This window comes from Neovison vison, chromosome 9 (assembly GCF_020171115.1).
Source record: "Neovison vison isolate M4711 chromosome 9, ASM_NN_V1, whole genome shotgun sequence".
NCBI classification, from domain to species: Eukaryota; Metazoa; Chordata; class Mammalia; order Carnivora; family Mustelidae; genus Neogale; species Neogale vison.
The window spans coordinates 86,506,487-86,526,469 of record NC_058099.1 but is presented as its reverse complement, the minus strand read 5'-3'; the positions used below and the strand labels follow the sequence as shown (position 1 = coordinate 86,526,469).

General features: G+C 42.0%; 1 protein-coding gene across 6 annotated transcripts in view; it reads right to left on the bottom strand.

The window, feature by feature from the left end:
* The window catches only part of TRPM6 (transient receptor potential cation channel subfamily M member 6), a 165,313-nt gene that overhangs the window by 12,186 nt on the left and 133,144 nt on the right, over positions 1-19,983 (bottom strand). For 5 of the 6 annotated variants that reach the window (XM_044265882.1, XM_044265881.1, XM_044265879.1 and 2 more), the window contains 8 exons: positions 17,162-17,253; positions 15,641-15,699; positions 14,046-14,071; positions 11,165-11,215; positions 9,654-9,719; positions 7,124-7,410; positions 6,751-6,833; positions 5,739-5,944 (listed from right to left, as the gene is read on the bottom strand). In XM_044265882.1, the coding sequence (XP_044121817.1) occupies positions 5,739-5,944; positions 6,751-6,833; positions 7,124-7,410; positions 9,654-9,719; positions 11,165-11,215; positions 14,046-14,071; positions 15,641-15,699; positions 17,162-17,253 (870 nt within the window). The remainder of the gene's footprint in view (positions 1-5,738; positions 5,945-6,750; positions 6,834-7,123; positions 7,411-9,653; positions 9,720-11,164; positions 11,216-14,045; positions 14,072-15,640; positions 15,700-17,161; positions 17,254-19,983) is intronic. The other variant, XM_044265880.1, reaches the window with a different exon arrangement.

Here is a 19,983-nt window from a genome sequence, read left to right as displayed (position 1 = left end):
CTTATGCTCCCTCTCTCTCAAATAAGTAAATAAATAAAACATTTTTTTAAAGAAAATCAAATGAAATGTAGAGATTTATTATGTATTTCTATTCGGTAAAAAATATTCAAGTTTTCTAACCGCTATTTTAAAAAGATTTTTTTTTTTTTGCCATGCTCAGTATGTTTTACCATATGCTAAACCTTTCATAAGAAAATGTAATCCTTATAGTTTATAGACCTTTCTCCCAAGAAACTGACTTCCTTAGAAAAATAACCTGGTTATTGTAAGGGTATTCAACCATTTTCGTGTCAGGACCCTCTTTGCCAGTCTGGGTTAATGTTTTAAAAATGCGAAATTTAAATACATAGGATGACAAAGGAAACCAATGATACTGAAATACAGTCATCAAAATATTTAAGTTGTACTGCAATACATGTGCATCTCCATTAGCACATTAAATAACAGAATCTAGTGCAAGTCTATAACTACCATAACGCCACGTTGTACAAACAGCGTTTTGCAGTATCTGCCAACACTGTAATGTGCTTTGTTAATATCGGGAATTGCTACTGCAAACAGTCATGGGTACCGCTAATGCCACTGTGGTTTGTGGTCTCCCCTATAATCGAAGGAAATGATGAATTTCAGTTGTGGGTTAGTGAAAATAGTGGTGTAATTTGTTTTCTCATCAAAGTTCACAGACCCTCCGCATTCTCTTTAAGAGCCTCTGGCTTACCATCTCCTTACACGGATTCTGCACAGGGAAAGGAAGAGCCAGGCTGAAACTCAGGCTCACGGGGAGGTGTATAAAATGTGATTGGCTCGGGCTTTATTCTTTTTAAAGAAAAAGTCACAGGAAGTGACTGGGCTCTTTATATTTTTCTCATTACAGATACAAGAAGGAACAGGGTCCACTGACTCCACTTTTCTAATGATGGAGTAAATACACAGAAAAACAGACAGAAAGATAGTCCGAGGACCGTCAGCAGAGAGACTACAGAAGTTAAAAACCTTTTCATGCTTATGCTCAGATCTAACTTTAAGCCTGGACTTCCCAGCAATGACAAGGCTGATGACTAAGGAAACTAAATTTAAGCTGGAAATGCTCAGTACCTAAAGTGGTCATACCAACAGGGGAAAAGGAAGTTTACAGGGGAGAACAATTCTGATCAAAATCACATCAGCTCCCGTTGACTTCAAATCTTGTTGCCTGTTAGACAGGCAGGGGTCAACGGGTCTGCGTCCCATGGCTCTGTCACCTTCTAATTCCGTGACCTGGATACCTTCTCTGTTCTGAGTCTCGCTGTTCTTATCTCAAAGTGTGAATAATAATGGGCCTTATCTTATATGCTTACTGAGGATGAAATGAACTACTGTATGCAAGATGCTTAGCAAAGTGTCCCAGAGCAAGCTAAAAAATGTCAACTGCTACCTTTATTATCTTTACTCTATCAAGACCTCTTTTGAAACAAAATTCTACTTTCTTACCACTGGTAAAATCATGTTCTGATTATCCCATTTCCCTAATGAATAAATCCCTCTAAAAGAATGACGGTGGAGTCTCCACAAATCTTTATATCCCTAAACCCAATCTGACCGTTCAAAGCCTTACTACTAAATGCATATTTTGGGGCCCTCCAATGGCAGAAGGAACGCTCGACAGAGTGAGAAGATATGGAAGAAAACTAGGCATTTCAACATCCCAAAATCCCAATCACACCTGTTTACTGACGTTAACAAGGTACATGCCCACGTGCAGGTGCACGCTGCGTGCCCTCGTGAGGAACTCCGACACACACATTCCGATCCCAACCACCCCGGGACAGGTCTGTGAGCCTCTAAATCCGTGGAAATAAGTTACTTTCTTTGTAGCGGCAGAATTCATGATGGTAGTGCTGATGGGAATGCTGACTTATTCTGGAAATGCTTTGTTGAATAAAAAAATCTGCTATCTCCAAAGTTCTTTGAAAAATAAAATGAACTTTTTTTTTAAAAGATTTTATTTATTTATTTGAGAGAGAATGAGTGAGAGAGAGCATGAGAAAGGAGAAGGTCAGAGGGAGAAGCAGACTCCCCAAGGAGCTGGGAGCCCGATGCGGGACTTGATCCTGAAGTCCGGGATCATGACCTGAGCCGAAGGCAGTTGCTCAACCAACTGAGCTACCCAGGAACCCTAAAATGAGCTTTTAAAAAAAGAGTGATCTCGGGGTACCTGGGTGGCTCAATCGGTTAGTGTTCAACTCTTGATTTTGGCTCAGGTCATGATCTCAGGGTTGTGAGATCGAGCCCCGAAAGGGCTCTGCACTAGGCATGGAGTCTGCTTGGGATTCTCTCTCTCTCTCCTCTCCTTTGACTCCTCCCCCAGCCTCTCTCTCTCTCTCTCTCTCTCTCTCTCTCAAAAAAGACAGAGAAAGAGAGAGAGAGAGACTTCTCCAGACAACTGTAATTTGAAGTGTAATTGTTTTTCATTGCCATTGCTGAGAATCAAATGTTGGATTTCACATGTAATGCTGACGATGCAGGCCCTCACATGTAGGATTTCTAAATGGAAAGCAAGTGGGAAACTACAGCATAAATTACAAGTGAGCAGAAACTGGTCAAGCCTTTCCTTCGCGTTCAGCTCCCAGGCCCGGTGTGGCAGGCAGTTCCTGGGTTAATGACTGGCACTCCCTGGGAAGAGAGTAGAAAGCAGAAGAAAAAGAAAAACTGCCAGGATAAACTGCCAGAGTGTTTCTCATTCTTCTTTTCCCCCTAAGCAACTGGGAGCCACAGCAAGCTGATAAAAAAATCACTTCTGTTTTAAAAAGCCACTTGGAGAATACTAATGACAATAACTAGCATTACGGAGGTCTTACTATGGGCCAAGAACTTGCCTCATTCTAGCTCCTTAATAGGAGGGATTAATAATGAGTTAAGTGCATAATAGCATTTCCCCGATTACAAATGAGGGTGTAGGGCTCAAAGTGATTGCCCCCCATTACACAGCTACTTCATGCTGGAGCCAGGAGTCAGACCCCAGCACTGCAACTCCAGGCCCCTTCCTCCAAACTGCTGCTACCAGGCCTCTCAGTCTCTACTCCAGACCACCTGAACAACGGAGATCATCATCTCTCCGATGACAGAAAGACTCATCAGTTAAATCCAAGACCGAACCCAAAACCACGATGGCATTTTAAGAATACATATATCCCCGGGGCACCTGGGTGGCTCGGTGGGTTAAGCCTCTGCCTTCAGCTCAGGTTATGATCTCAGGGTCCTGAGATCGAGCCCCACATCAGGCTCTCTGCTCGGTGGGGAGCCCGCGTCCCCCTCTCTCTCTGCCTGCCTCTCTGCCTACTTGTGATCTCTGTCAAATAAATTTAAAAAAATAAAAATTTTAAAAAAATACATATATTCTCATTTTTCCCTTCCAACCTGGTTTGGATTAAATATCATAATGCATTAAGTCTTTACCCAAGCGCCTGATAGAAAACAAGTGCTTGGTAAGCGTTAGCTACTAGCTGTAGTCATGTAACTGCTCATAGTTACTATTATAGGATTCATCTTCCTCCATAAATTCAGGCTTCACCAATTGGCCAAAACTCTCCAGTAAGTATCTCAATTGCTTCATGCTCGTTCTATGAGGCCCACAGTCCTCCTCTTTGAAGGTCAGTGTTTTGACATAGTTTCTTGGAGTGGCCTATTTCTGCAATTCACATAATTGCCCAGTAAAAGAATAAAGTTAATTCCATTTCCCTCCCCACCCCCCCAAGACTATCAACGCAGCATTTGTTCTGTTTAATGTCATTCTGGATTACTTAGAGACATAAAAATCCCCAGACATAAACATCATTAAACAAAAACCTATTCAAGTGGAATAGAAAACACACTAAAGAGCCATCATTAATTCCTTAAAGTTTTTCTTCTGTTGTTTTTTCTGTTTGTTTGTTTGTTTCTGTTATTGCTTTTTAAACAACTCCACCCCAAACTCAAAGCACAGGCACTGGAATACAGATGAAAACAATCAGCCTCTCCCCAACATGAGCTACAAAAGCAGCCCGTGGGCACGCGTATGCTGAGTTACATGGATCACACACTTGCTGGTTGGAAAGCTGAATCATGTTGACTGTTTTAACTTTGTTTATACGGCTTCCCTAAATATTGTGTTTGAGGGTTAGAAATATAACTCAACTCTGAGAACAGTGCAAATCAGAAAAGACGGAGAGACTTATGTGTAGTTTAAGAAGTCTGTACACATCCTTGAACATATGGCATAAATTTCAATCAGAATTTACTGGACATTGTTCACAACGCCTCGGGATTATGTATGTCAGCTGTGCCCAGCCTCCAAGCCTGGCTTTCGGTACAGAATCCCAGGACTGGAGAGGTGGGAAAGTCAGAGAGGACAAGCATTTTGCCCCATCTGTTTATAGGAACCATAACACGGTTATGTCCTAGGAAACTCATAAAGAAAAAAAGACAGTACAGTGAGAAGGAAAGAACATGGAATGGTCAGTTTGCATCCTGGCTCCCTCCTTAGTAGCTGTGCAGCCTGGGGCAAGTTATTTAAACTTTCAGGGCCTACAGTCCCCATCGTATCTACCGTGAGGTGCTGCTTCTGGGATTAAATGAGATAGCTCCAGTGAACGTTTCTGGACTAAATCCCTTATTTAAAACCAAAGCCCCAGTCAGTGAGCCCAAGGACTAAACTTAGACCTAAATACATACTTCATTCTGTGTCTGCAAGGAAAGCCTGCTGGAGATCCTCTGTTTCGTGCTGCAGGATTATAACTGACACGTGAGGTGTTCACAGTGGAGAGATGCACTGATCAAAGGTTTCCATTAAATATGAGTGTACTGTGTCACCTCTCTCGGGCTGAGTCTGCACTTTCATGAACTGTCATATCAAGGTACACAGCAAAGAGAGCAAGCTAAATTATGAACTCCCAAAGCTCTGAGCTCAAAATCATGTAAAATGCCCAGAATTTACACTTTCCTAGGTATATAAATGCATGCCTACTGTTATTATGAACAGAAGTTCAAGGTAAAGCCATAAAACTAAAAAATTTGGTACAAAAATCATTCCCCTCTTAGGGGCACCTGGGTGGTGCGGTTGGTTGTGTAACTTGACTCTTGGTTTTTGGCTCAGGTCCTCATCTGAGTCTTGAGATCAAACCCCACATGGAGCTCTGTGCTCAGGGCAGAGGTTGCTTGGAGCTTCTCTCTCCCTCTCCCCCTACCCCTTCCTGCCACACACTTTATCTCTCTCAAATAAAGTTTTTAAAAAATCACTCCCCATTTAGATCAAAGTTGAAGACATATTTAAATTTTAGGCAGCTAATTATGCCTGTGTTTTCCTCTTGAGCTAAGTGGGAAACAACATAAGAGGTGCTCATGACCATCACTGCACAATGTCTCTGAAATAAGTGACCCCGCCTCCCTTCAAAACTAGGTAGAGCAACTCCACACATTACCCATCCCTGTTCTTGCAAGATATCCTGGGACACCCGTCTGGTTCCTCGCATATTGGACAGTTTCACGAATAATAAATTCAGAAAACAGATACCATCTTTCAGTTTTCAAATTAAGAAAAAAAATTAAAAAGCACACACTATTGGGGAATATCTCTACTGAAAGACCTTAACTATGGCTTTGGGCAAAGAAAGAGGCAGGGTCAAGGGTAGGTGACAAGGACATGGACAAACCATCCCTGGTCAATGTTTCCCGAACCCGTGCCTCATACTTCTTGTATCAATCACACTTGCACGATCAATTACCTTGCAAATCTAAAACCAGCAGCTCTCCCCGGGTATACTCATAGGTCCAGTGGGAAAAAGCCAACATCAGCTCCTCTAAGGTGTTGCTGGGGGAAATTTCATCACCGTTGTTATTGTTGTACTTCCGGAACTCTCCTGTCATGTACTTCTCAATGGTCAACCATTGGTTGGCTGAATGGCAGTAGATTAAGAAAACTTCCAGGAATCTATGAGGGAGGAAAAGGAGGCCACTGAGTCCCCACAAGGCAGCAAAGGTGAGACTTACATTACCAGTCAGCAGCCCAGGAGAATAGCTCAAGTCTGGCCCGATGAAGCCTCAATGCACGTGCCCCACCTTTCTAAGGCAGGGACAGAATGCAAGGACTAGCAGTCTTCTCCACACTTATCCACCTCCCTTATCTTTGAAGAAACCTTCCAACTCTTTTATAAGAGTAGCGGACTCAACTTTTCTTGCTGTGCTCTATAAAGTTCCTCGTAACTTGAAGTTACTTCTTACTTGAAGCAGTAAAACTTTACCATAATCCCCAGCACCAAATTATGATCTATCTTAATCTATTATGATCTATCTTGATCTATTAGGATCTACCTTTATCTATTATGATCTATCTTACTAATGAATGTAAGAGTCTTGAGACATTCAAGCAAAAGTAACAGGAGTTCATTCTCAGAAAGCTCCTAATTTCTGGAAGAAAACTGGGCTTCCAATAGAAATGTTTTTCTTCTAGAATATTCCCGGACATTAGTAGCTACATCTAGGCTCTGCCCGTCATGGCTTCTGCCTGAGCTTCTCTTTTCCACGCACATGAGTTCAGTGTTTAAGCCAAGATTTCCTGGGATCTAACTCTCTTCTTATCAGTCCCCAGAGCTATAGAAGGAAAAACCCCAAAATAAGATCATATGGGGAATTTCCTCATGGCTTTGGCATTTCTCATGACTAACAGGTCTGAGAAAAAATGGAGAGAAATCAGTACTCAAAATGAAGGGCCAGGGTGCCCGTACTCCCTGTACTCACCTTGGCGTGTAGGGAATGGTTTGTGGTTTCACTTGGTTGAAGGTATAGATCAGTTTTTGAGCAGCTCTTTGTTGCTGAATTTCCTACAAAGTAGGGAGCATTGATAAAGACATTGATCTGTTATCATATGCGCGCCAATCAATGATCACAGAAGCACCAGGGTCCTCCCCGGTGTGACTTTTAGCCTTATTCAGCTTCCACCACACTCCACCCAAAAACAAAAGCTCTACAGAACAGAGATGGGGGAACACCACCACATCCAGAACAGAACAGGCTGTCCTCTGGGTTGAAGGAAATGGCCCCTAATCAGGATGCAGCCAGAACGGCTTTCTTTGACGGATCCCTCCGGGTGGGCACGGGGTCTCGAACTTACCCTGAGGCAAAGGTGAAGCACCGTACTCTCATGGAAGATTTTGTGCCATGACTTCACAACCTCGGGAAGAAAGGACTTCACGATGAAAACGTGTCCTGGTTTGAGAACGTCATCCTCAGACCAGGTGCTGATGACTCTCATGGCTTTCCGGAGCCCGCCATCCATCTCCTCTCGGGACAGCACCTGGATCATGGCCGCTCTCCCGCGCTGGGACCACGAAGACATGCTCCTGTCCAGGGCCAGAGGGGAACTCTCCTCCAGCCTGTAGACAGTCACTTCTTCTCCTGCTGCAAAAAGCAGTACAGGTGAGAAGTTCAAGGACATCTCACGTCTTTGACATGTTACAGTGTCCTAAATAACAACTCAGAATCAGTTCTGTTTCCCAAATGTTCGGAAGAGAGCGGGAGTTCCACCTAGGCACAAAGGAGTACAGGATAAAGGCGTGGACTTTGGCCACGTTATTTTCCAGTAGGGGGAGAGGGCAGGAGAGGACAGTAGAGGACAAGCATCAAATGATACATTTATATAAATATAAATATTTATATAAAAGATTTTTTAAAAAGACATTTAAAAAAAATGAAAAATTTAAGAAAAAGAAAGAAAGCCTGGTCCACTAATTTCCACTAATACATAATTTCCACTATTTCCACTAATTTCATAATACATTTCCACTAATTTCCACTAATACATAATGCATAAGAATTAGGTTGTTCTTATTGTGAACTACAACTAGACAAAAACAAACAAGTAGGGCTATGATTCCTTTTTAAAGACAAATACTTCCAAAGAGATAGTTTAACCCCATGTTTTCACTATCAATCCTTTTATAAGCCTTATTAGGCTTTTTTTTTTCCCCTCGAGTCCTCCTCCCTTTTTTTTTTCCTAAGATTCCATTTATTTATTTATTTAAGAGAGACAGAGATAGCAAGAGAGAACATGAGTGGGGAGGAGAGGGAGAAACAGGCTCCCCGCTGAGCAGAGAGCCCAATGTGGGGCTCGATCCCAGGACCCCGAGATCATGACCTGAGCTGAAGGCAGACGCTTAACCCACTGAGCCACCCAGATGCCCCTCCTAATTCCTCCTTCTATGACAATTTAATACCGAAAATACATTGTATATATCTACAAGCAAGTACACACAAATATACGCACTTGATACAGAAAAAGCTATTCCTGCCTCCTTGCGGGTGACATTAACACGCCCACTGAGGATTTGTGTTTCAACACAATTGGAGTTAGCACCAGGGTCACACCTTGCCGCCTCTCCCTACTTCCTCTCCCTCCTTCCTTGGTGCCCTTGGATAACTTACTTCAGGCCTGACTTTCCTGATCAGTGAAATGAAAGTGAAAATAACATTCAGCTCATTGGGTTGTTATAAAGATTAAATATGTCAATGTGGCTAACGTAAACTAGAACTTCAGATACAAACTCAATCCCACTGAAAAGATTTTACACATAAAATGCTCTCGAGCTGCAGGACAGTTTCCACTTTTAGGCTGTTGAACAGGGAACAATGCAAGCCTAAACGCCACCTACTACAGTGTTTAATGCTTCATAGCAGAAGTAACGTTCTATACACAACTTCCGTCCAGCCTAGGTTTGATTTTCTCCTTACACCTCTGGTTTAAAATGCTTTTCTTTCTTTTTACTTTTTTTCTTTCTTTTTCTTTTTTGGGTAACACTACACTGGTTCACCAAGAAAAGAATCTATTTGTTCACTCTTGCACTGAGTTGAACAGAACACATCTAGGTAATCCTTAGTAACACATTTTCAAATATTTATTCTTGGTGCCCAAATAAACGCCACTGAAGGTCTCTTTAGAGTTCTAAATATTTGGAGGATTTACAGCACGGCTTCTGAGTTGCAAAACCAGCCGTGGAGCCACAGGGAAGGGAAAGGCATTTGCGTCCGCGATCAGGAGCCACCTGATCTGTCCCCATGTGAAGAGAATTAAGATCTAGGACAGAGTGGGGACCCTTGTTACATTGTCAGTTGGCTGGACAGAGAGACTCTGGTAGCCTTGGCTTAAGGCAAGCTTGTTTTTCTTTACCACTCCAGCCTTTAAAAATGACATTTACTATCTGAGCTAAGTGCAATTAGTTTACACGAAACAAAACAAACCGAAAACAATATACAAAGCATTTCTCTTTAGATGCCTGTTAGTTTTTACTGTATTGACATTTATCGCTTTGTTCTGTGTTCATTACACACGGTTGGTTGGTTCTTTTCTTTCCTACTTACTTCCAGCCTTAAATCAGTGAATGCCCGGTGCAACATTATTGCTTTTTTTTTCCCCAAATGCTGCCCATTAAAGGTCCCATCCGCACAGTATCCAATTCTGACCTCGGATGCTGGCTGGACAGTTAACAAGAATTCCCATTTTAGAAAAATTAATTGCACTAAACGGCAAGCACCGGCAAAACAGAATTTTCAATGAAGACGATGCAAAAGGGTTTCTCCTGTGATTTCCTCGGCCGCTATGCCTCTGCCCTGGCACAGCCTCAAGAAGGTAGAAATGGCACACTCACCAAATAGTTGGATTGGTGTAAATGGTATAGTCTGAGAAAGCCTCATTAAATTGTTCCTTTCAATGGCTGCAAACAAAAACAGATTTGCTATTTTAAGTATGCACCAGTGGACTGAACTTACAGAAAGCCTCCCCACACCAGCCTATTCGTATAAGGCTAAAATATTTCATTGCAAAGACCCCTTATTTTTGCCTTCCTCAAAAATATTTTCCATAATCCAGCTTTTAAAATAAACTGTGCCTTAACACAGGAAGGCCCTCCCCCAGTCTTCGAAATGATATGAGATTATATAACATGGTCTGAGCGCGGGGCTATTACCTCCCCTCTCCTGAATACCAAATCACAGACTCATCCATACATATGTGGAACTTTCTTTTAAAGGGGGTTCTGTGATCTTCCTTTCTCTGGTTTTCCTTTTCTAGAGCACATCGAGCGCGCAGTGGACTGTGGGGACATCTACTGTTGATTTTGCACAGTTCACCTTCTTTTCCAGAGAGAACTGAAGGCCAGTTTTAATTAGAAGCAAGTGATCTGCATTTTCCTGTTGAGAGCTGTACCCTAACAGATCAGAGTCAATACGAGCCACAGTATTCTTCAGCAGACTTTCTAAAGTTGACAGCCAGAGTCAAAATATTGGATTACGAGCTGAGCTGAAAGACGCAGTTAGAAGGGCACGGAATGTAGTCCGGAGTCCTGCCCAGGGGAGAATTCAGGACAAGGGAGGCTCTTACTGGGCCCTGAGCATGTGACCTTGACATGATACGAATGGTACGTGTCACACCACCCACCTCGTACGCCGGGGCTGAGCTTTAGACTGTATGGAAGACCTTGCCCGTGTCTCATCTCCTCCAGTGCTGAGAGCAAGGGCAAGCAAAAGACCAGCCAGTGGCACAAGTCCAGTTGGTTGTTCTATGGCTCTGCATTTCAAAGGGTTTCCCTCTTCGCTCCCAGCTAGCCCTTCGGCAGACTGTTCCTCAGGAAGGGCAAGTGCAATCATTCCCGCTCTGAAAGGAAGCCAGCCGAAGCGCCGTGAAGCCATGTTGCTTATGAGAGTCGAGGCCCTTGACATCTTGTTAAATAACACCCTTGTCAGGTGTCCTTGTGGGACCTACTCGCTGGGGCTGGCCTTCATTCAGAGGCTGTGTTTGCTGAGGGCCAGTGAGGGTATAAAATCCTCCTTTAAAGAACTCATTTCCGGCCCCAATCTCAAATACGGAGATGTCTGGCTTTGGGCTTGTAAGGAATGTTGAGACGCCGAGGTCACCATTTGGCACTTGCCCATACATTTTTTTTTTTTTTTTAATCCCACAATCTCTTAAACCCTAACAACTTGTTTTCCCAAGTAAATGGCAAGGTAAGAAGTCTGAATGCTCTTCTCACGGGAGTGAACGCACAGCCTTTCAAGTCAGGAATCATGTCAATACTTGGCGATTCATCAATATTTCTGTTTACAACTGCAGAATCGCAGACTTTGAGCTCAGCTGACGCGTCGAGGCGCACATGCTTCCTACCTGAATAATGATGGCGAGGCTCTGGAGGGCTTTTTAAGGAGGCTGAGATTTCTGAAATTATAGAGAAGATTGGCATTTTAATTACTTGGCTGGAGATAAATACATGCTTATGAATATATTGCTTTCAAAGTTATTATTGAACAGGTTCATCGGAACGGCTTCTCCATATTTGAGAGAGATGGCCTAATATTCTTTAACCACATTATTGGGCATGGTATCCTGACAGCTTCCAATCATCAATGTAATATCTCCAAACATATTTATATAGGGAATTGAAGAAAGACAGGTAATATTAGCCTCAAAGATGCATTTTCTCTGAACCAATTACACCTCTGGGTTGCAGAAGGCACTAGGCTGCCCATCACACTTCTTGACATCCCCAAAGCACAATTCTCTGCGCTCCCACCAAGATGCAGTACCCATATGAAGACATTATTAATACCAAGTTATTAGCAGTCTACTTCACTGACCTAAAATGACAACAAAGTGATGAAAACAAATTAAGAGGCATGTACCAGAAACAAAGGAGTGGGCGGAGACTAGGACACCAAGGGACTTGTTTGATGGGCTCACCTCCTGCAGGCTTAACTCGTTCTCCTCTATCTGCTCAAGTCCTAAATTACAAGTCTCCAGAGAAATCCCTTGCAACCGTTTTGCCATTTCATAAAATTAAAATTAAAGTGGAGAGCTTTAGTCTCATGGTGGTACCTGCTTTATACCTAGTAGAGGAAACAGTATAATGAACCCAGTTTCACAGATCTCACTGGCTTCTTGTTGCCGGATAAGGAAAGGAACAAAAATCCCTTCCTCTGGGGGTGCTTCGTAAAAAGTAAGATCAGCAGAAAAGGCCCTTTCTTTTGAATCCATTCAATAATAAAAAATAAAAACATATTCAGCTCCTGCTTTAGGTCCTGCTAGCCAGGACAGATCTGGGTAAGTTGTGGCTCCCACCCTAGAAGAAAAGAAAATGTGAAATACTGGGAGCTAAGCACCTGTAAACTATAGTTACAACACAGCTGGCTAAGTAACAGACCAGAGATGTACACAGAGGCTTATGAAACCTTCATAGACAAGCAACGTGATATTCTTAAAGAGTGTGGGCATCTGAATCTGATAATGCTGAGTTTCAATCCTGGCTCATTTAAGGAGCTGTGAGGATTTGTTCACATTCATCCAACACGTATTTATTCAACACCTACTAGGTGCTTAAGAGAAAGACCAGTGTAAAAACAGACACAATCTCTGGCTACCTTTTAGTGAGAGGAAAGAGAAAATAAAGTAAATACATAGTACATATAGTATTACATATATATCAAGTTAGAGGGCTAGAAAGTGGGAGAAAGGGAGGTTATTATTTTAAGGATGGCAAGTCAAAGCCTCTGTGAAAAGGTGAAATATGAGCATAGGCCCAAAGGGAGAGATAGATAAGTCATATGGAAAAATGATGCAAAATTCGAGGCAGAGGTGACAGCAGGTGCAAATGCCCTGAGGCAGGACCATGGAGAGTGTGGCCAGAGTGGGCTGTGCTGAGGGGAAATGAGGTTGAAGAGCTGGAGGAGGAGCAGATCAACAGGGCTTTGTAGACCACATCTGGACTTTTACAGAGTGAGATGAAACGCCACGTGAGCAGAAGAGTGACTTGATCTGATTTTAGTTTCAAAGTGTTATTCTGACTGCGCTCTGGAAATCGACCATCAGAGAGCAAGAGTTTGGAGGTCATCCTGTAATCCACGGAGGAGATGAAGAGTGGTACGTGAAGGTAGCAAAGTGATCAGGCTCTTGATATATTTTGGAGGATATACCGATGGTTTGGACGTGGAGATGTGGGAAAACGGACATCAAGTATGATGGCAAGACCTTGGCCTCAGCAACTGGAAGGATGGAGTTGCCATTTCCTAAGATGGGTGAGGCAGGAGGTGGCACATCTGGTTTGAGATGCCTTGTAGACACCCAAGGGAAGGGGTAGATAGATAGGTTGTCATATTCCTCAGGGTAGAAATGTTGAGTGAAAGAATGAACATGAGCCTGTATATTTGGATGAGGGCCCTCACTGACGCCTGAGAAAGATTAAGGGATTTGCAGCCTATCCTGTAGGTAATGGGAAGCCACTGGAAACCTGGACGTAAGTGATGAATTATTGTTCAGAAATGTAATTCCAGTGGGAACACAGGAAAGTACAAAGGGAGAGAGACCCACCCGAAAGCTAGCATAAAATCAAGGGCAAAACTTTTTACATGGGAAAATAAATATTAGAGGCTCTAAGGCAGAAGCCATGGGCCAGAGCAACACAGCTCTGGTGGTACGGAGGCAAAGCTGATGACTGGGAACCAGAGAGAGTGGGACACACAGGGCTGAGGAAGAGAAGGGGCCCAATCGGCATCAAGAGGTCAAGAACCTGAAAAGGAGCTTGTAGAGTGTGGTAATGTTTGAGAACAGCCTTTACAGTGGCTTTGCCAGGGAGTTGTCTCATATGACCCAGCCTTACTCAGCCACTTGGGGCACAGAGTCCTACGGAAGCCATACAGGAAAAGGGATCACAACATGACGAAGGGCTCTTCGTGAGCGGTATGTAACAGACAAACCGACTTGCTGACCAGTCGAAGTGAACTCAGCGGGAACATCCTCACTCACAGAGAAAACTGGAAAATCACTGTCTGAAATGGGCAATTAAAAAAAAACCAGAACTGTAAACCAGACATCAATTCTGATTTATGTGGAGAAAGACAATCAACTTCCTACTTTTCTACTGAACTTTCTACTCCCTACGGTAGACAAAAATCACATACAGAATTTCAAGGACTGCAGAAATCTCAGTAGGAGAGGGAACCTTGCCATTAATGAGATTTTAAGAAAATAACATCTTTAAATATAAAAAACTTACTGTCAACTCCATTTGAACTTCTCAACCTGTATGAAAAAATTGAAGTTGTTTAGATACTGCTTTAAATTTTTCAGTGACAAATAAGAAAGGAAAAATAAGTACAACAGTAACAATACAGAGTCTGTATGTCCATGTGTATGTATGTAGACTTTCTTTGAAAGAGAAGTGTCGTTTGACCTCTACCTCTATCAACAGAGAAATGGTTTGCAACCCTACAATTATTTTCATAAAAAAGTGAGCACCACATATGCATACAATTCACTTACTGTGCATGCCCTAAGCTAGCCGAAAAGCAGTTGTTGGTTTTGTTTTTAATTAGCTATATGATCACACACACGACATATAGAAGATTTAACTGTGTTTGTGTTGTTCCGGATCAATTAAACTAAAGGGTTCCTGAACTATGCAAAGCAGATGCCTACAAATGAGTCTGTGAATGTCTCTGGACAAGCCTACAAATCAGTTTCATTAGCCCACATGGCCCCTAAATGTTCACGGGCTGAGATTAGCTCTCTGTAAATTGTCACTTGCCCTGCTCAAGTGCACAAGTGGCCATGGGCAAGTCGGAATAAACGCGATCAAAGAGTATCTCTGGTATTGAAGGTCCTTAGGGAAGAGAGTACAATTACAATTATTGTTTAATTTCATGCTGCAATAACCCACCACTCGGCATGAGCACACACTACCGAACCTCTGGGAGGGGAAAGTCATGTGCACCCGAAGTCTAGAGGCAGGCTTGCACACAGAGACCTGGATGGGAGTTCCAGAAAAAAAAAACAAAAAACTTCGAAAAGGCCACCTCGAATGGAGCTGGCTGCAGACTCTAAGTCACATTCCACTTGCCTGGTATCAACTGGCCCTTCATACAGAAGACGGTTTCGAGTTCGGGGCCCAGAGCCAGATGGATCCTTTGATGATGTTAACTAGAAAGGTCCAGAAAATACTACGAACCAAACAGAATCATTCTGCTTGGCTGGTTTTCCAACTTCGTTTCTCTGAATAAATAAAATTCCAGGGAAATGCTCTAGCCTACACCATGGGGGTTCTCGAGCTCCCGTCTCTTCTGATCCCTGCCTTCCCTCCGTTTTGTCTCCATCCTTGAACGGTTACTGCTTTGACAGATACTTGGGATGCTCATGAGAAACCAAAAATGAAAAAGATCAACCTCAAAAACTGAAATTGAAAAATTGGGGAAAAAAAAATTTTAGAACTATCTGGTCTTCAGTCTTTTTCTTTCGGCCAGACAGGCTTGTTCCTATTCCTGAATGCAAATGTCACAATCTTATCTGTCAGAAAAGATGGGATACTCCTGATTCCGCCCGTGCTTTTTTGACATTGAAAAGACAAATGCTTAATCTGCTGTGGGGAGTACGTTTTATTATTTTCTTAGAAGGCACTGAGGTGGGATCTTATTGCCAGAAACGGGAAAACTTGGAGAATAACAAGTTTTGTCTTACGACAAAAGGAAAATATTGTCATTGGAAACACTTTCTTTTCACTCTTTTTCTGACCCAATTAAACCTCTGTTACAAATCAGGCTTAAAAAAAAAATAGAAGCCAATGATGATTAAAAACAGACACTGCAAAATACTCACGGGGAGTTCCTATTGAGGGTGGTGCTCCTGGAGCTCCACGAAGAGTTTCTGCTCGGATCCTGAGCAGAAGGGAAAGGTCATTACCTGTTCACCCAACACACACCCACCCCAGGCTTCCAGTAATACATTTGCAAAAACACACACCTTGAAGGGGATAGTTCTCCGCCCTCCCCCAGCTCTCCAACCCACCTCCTCTAACTCAGTATTTCTCTTTCACTGGACGCAGTAAACTCAAGTTAGAAAGATGTATAATGTCAGCACAATCTCTGAACAATTCAGTGTGTTGACTGACTTGAACAGGATGAAATTACTTATATGGGACATCCCAGAGGAAACACAATATACAGAAATGAGAATGAACAGTTAATGACAGGAAAGAAGGAAGGAAGGTCTAGGTTGACAAGAAACATCAATCATTATATCCCTATGTCCTCTATCAGGACATTGTTGTTTCAGTGGATGATTATTTAGAATAACATTACTTGAAATTTATCATTCTAATTCCTATGTAGACTCAACTATGACTTCTTGAAACCTACTACATTCCAGGCATCACTCTAGGCACTTCCCGTGGTCCTATTTTTGTTATCCACGACCAATAATCTCCCAAGGATGGCACTGGTCCCATATTAGAGACACAGCTAACGAAGCTCAGAGGTTAATTACCATACCCGGCCCTGAAACCTGGGAATGGCAGACAGGTTCTTGCCTCCACTCCCCTCCAAGCAGTCTTACATTTTAGTTTGAACCTTCCACAGATCACATTCATGAGGTTATTAACGTACACTCATGCAGGTAATGTGGACAGAGTTCCTGAGTTCATAGAAATAATGTCCAAACCATGGCCACAGTTAGATCTCGTGCTTCCCACACGGTCGATGGCAGGAAAGTGAGCACATATTTGCAGACGGTAAGGAACACAGGCTGTAACATCACAGACCCCCAGTGCTGGAGGCCCCTACACGCAGCAATGCCCAAATCCCCTGCAGCACGTCTGCAGAGAGGCCGGCTCAGTCTGTTTGCCAAACCACACCAAGCGAGGGGCTTCCTACTTCAGGAAATAAACCATCCCATCCTTAGAAAGCTCCAGTTGCTAAAAGCTCCAGCTCAAATTGGGCTCAATCTGCCTCCCAGTGGTTTCGATCTGTTGACTCTAGCCCCACCCCTGAAAGCAGATTGAAGATACCTATGTTTCTTCCACCTGGCAACCTTCATAAACTTCAGCACATTTTCAAAAATTCCTGACTTATCTATTTTTCAGGCTAAAAACACTCATGATGAATTACTGGTGGACCAATACACTGAACGGAGGAAAACCAACAAGGGAAGAAAAAAGGGTGGGGGTGGGGGCTGAAGAGGAGTAGGAAAAATACTGAGCGTATATTCAAAGCAAGGATTTAAATGTAGTACCAATAAAACGTAGAAGCCAATTAAGGGTCACAAAGGTAAAACAGACACAGTCAAGGAGTTACAGAAGTGTGTATAAGATTTTTTTTTAAATATCAAATAAGATGTTTTTACCTCTTGCGACTGCTTTAAATAATCACTGACTTGGAGAGCATGCTGTTCCATTTCTTTCGTTTTCATTTTCTGAAGTATAGAGGGTTCTAGACCTTGTTAAAAGAAAGAAAAAAAAATTAGAGAATGCTTGAAAAATGTGTTACATTCAAATCACATTCCTAAATAGAAAGATCTGAACATAGTGCATTCATCTAAATTTGAATATAGCTTCGTTTTCTCTTTTTAGCAAGTGTTACCAAGATTCTTTTGTCCTTTTTTTCCTCAAGTGGTTGAAAGCTATATATTCTACAGTATTTCTATTCGCCAGTAGTTTCCTTTACATTTATAATAATTTATGCTCTCTAATCAAAGTCAAGCACTAAGTGATCCGTAACTTGAGTCCTCCCTTACAGAAGGACACCTTGAGCGAATCTTTTTTGTCCATGCTTTACGTAAAACACATGAAATTTTCATTCCAAATTGTTCTCCTACACCCTATTGTCCATGCTTTATGTAAAACACATGAAATTTTCATTCCAAAGTGTGAGGGCAACCTTCCTTAACAACTGCATGAAGCATCATAGTAGGCTACCCAAAAAAAATAAAACAAAAACAAAAGACAGGAAAGAATGCCAGACGACACGTTTCGTTTTCAGCTCTTTCTTAAAGAGGATGGCAAGGATCATTATTGTCGTTAGGTTTTATACTGGTACCTGCAGAATCACTGGTATGTAGTAGCTGCCCAATAATAATTAAGTTATTGGTCTAGATTAATTCTGAGAATAATGCTTAAGAGTCCCAAGCTAAATGTGGGGGGATAAGAAATAAGAGCAGTCATTTTTTTCTCTAATGATTTTTTGCCAAAAATACACACACACACACACACACACACACAGTGCAAAAAATCTACTGGGAAAAAAAATCACAAAATGTCATATGACATTTTTGTAATATTGTAAAGGTATGATCAATATGGCTTCAATGAGAGTGCAAAACTAAAATTACAATACCTTTAGGAAAAGTTAAAAATATACTTTTCCTAGTGGACAGTAGACAGGTAGACAGAGGGCCTCCTGGTCTCCTCAGATTAACTAGGCACCTGGAGTCAGCCTATTTCCCTACACCTTCTTTCTAATCATCAGACTTAAGATTCTTTCCCAGAACCCTCCTGCCACCTGCATCTTTTTCTATTTGAAAGTCACTGGAAAGAAATAACTCGGGAGTTGGGGGGTGAGTGAAATGGGTGAAGGTGGTCTCAGGTACAGACTTCCGACTGTAAGATAAGTAAGTCCTGGGAAGTAATGTACAGCACGGTGACTGTAATTAACAATAGTGTATATCTGAAAGTTGCTGAAAGAAGGGATCTTTGAACATCCTCATTACAAGAGAAAAAATTGTAACTATGGAAAAGACTTAACTTGTAGCAATCACTTCACTACATACATACACATACACACACACCAAATCATGTTGTACACATAAAACTAATACGTCAATTATATCTCAATAAAAAAAAGACTTGAATAATTTAAGAAAAACATACAACTTAAATATCAGATTACAAATAAACATTTATAAATAAAATGAATACATTGGCAGCTGGTCCTAGAATCGTATCTTCAGGTATGGTATTTGGGTTTATTCTGTACTGTAGGCTCTTATAAACTGTGTGCTTTAAGGCAAGACAATAATTAAGCTCTCTAGTTATATCTGTAGGTTAAGGGGGTTCTGAATAATTTAATTTCTAATGTCTCTTTCAGCTTAGAGTCCATTTGATTCACAGTGATTTAACAGACAATTGAGTATTTTCAAATATAAATCAGGGTTTCTCAAACTTGGCACTGACATTTTGTTCTGGATAATTCCTTTTCAGGAGGAAAGAGACCATCCCGTGCATTGTAGTGGGATGTTCAGCAGCATCTTTGGCCTCTACCCACTAGAAGTCAAGAATACCTGTACCTCCCTTAGTTGTCATAACCAAAAGTCTTCAGACATTGTCAAATGTCCCAGGAAAGAGAGATGGGATGTGTACAAAATTGGCCCTTGGTTGAAAACCACCAACCATAAGACAAAGCAAGGTTTTAAAGAAGCATAATAACATAGATTTCAATACAGTGTCTATTTTATCTTAACTTCAGTATTTCAAGTAATTGTAAATATTTATGAGACCTGATCACATAGTTCCTTCTGTTTAAAAATTAGTAAAAGGGAGTGTGAGGAAGATGGTGATAGAGAGGGAGGACCCAAGCCTTGCCTCTTCCCATAAATACAACTAGATACAACTAGGAGTATCCTAAATACTCCAAAAATTGACCTGAAGACTGGTAGAACAAACCCCACAAAGAAAGGTAGAGAAGAGGCTACATCAAAGAAGAGATTGGCACACACACACGCTCATGACAGTATTATTCATAGTGGCCAAGATGGGGGAACAACCCAAGTGTCCACTAATGAATGGATAAGCAAAATATGGATATTAACTGCATTCTGTCTTGCCATGGCAGCCACGGAGGTGCCCTGCAGAGATCTTGGAAGCCCTACGTTGAACATGCATAACAGAGCTGCAACATGGTCGGAACATGGTCCCCGCATCCCTGGATGGGAGGCTGCCTGTCAAACAGTTGCACAGGGCTTCGCCTAAGTAAGAATAAACCTCAAATGTGTGAAAGAATGTAATTTTTTTTTTTTAAAAAAGAGCTCGTAATGATCTCTTACCATGTAACCAAAGAAGTTCAAAGTTCTGACCATTGCTCCCAATTCTGTTCATCATCTGGCCTTATCCTACTTGTCCAGGCTTATTTCACACTCTCTGCCTACCTCAGAGTTTTCATTTGTAGCTAGCT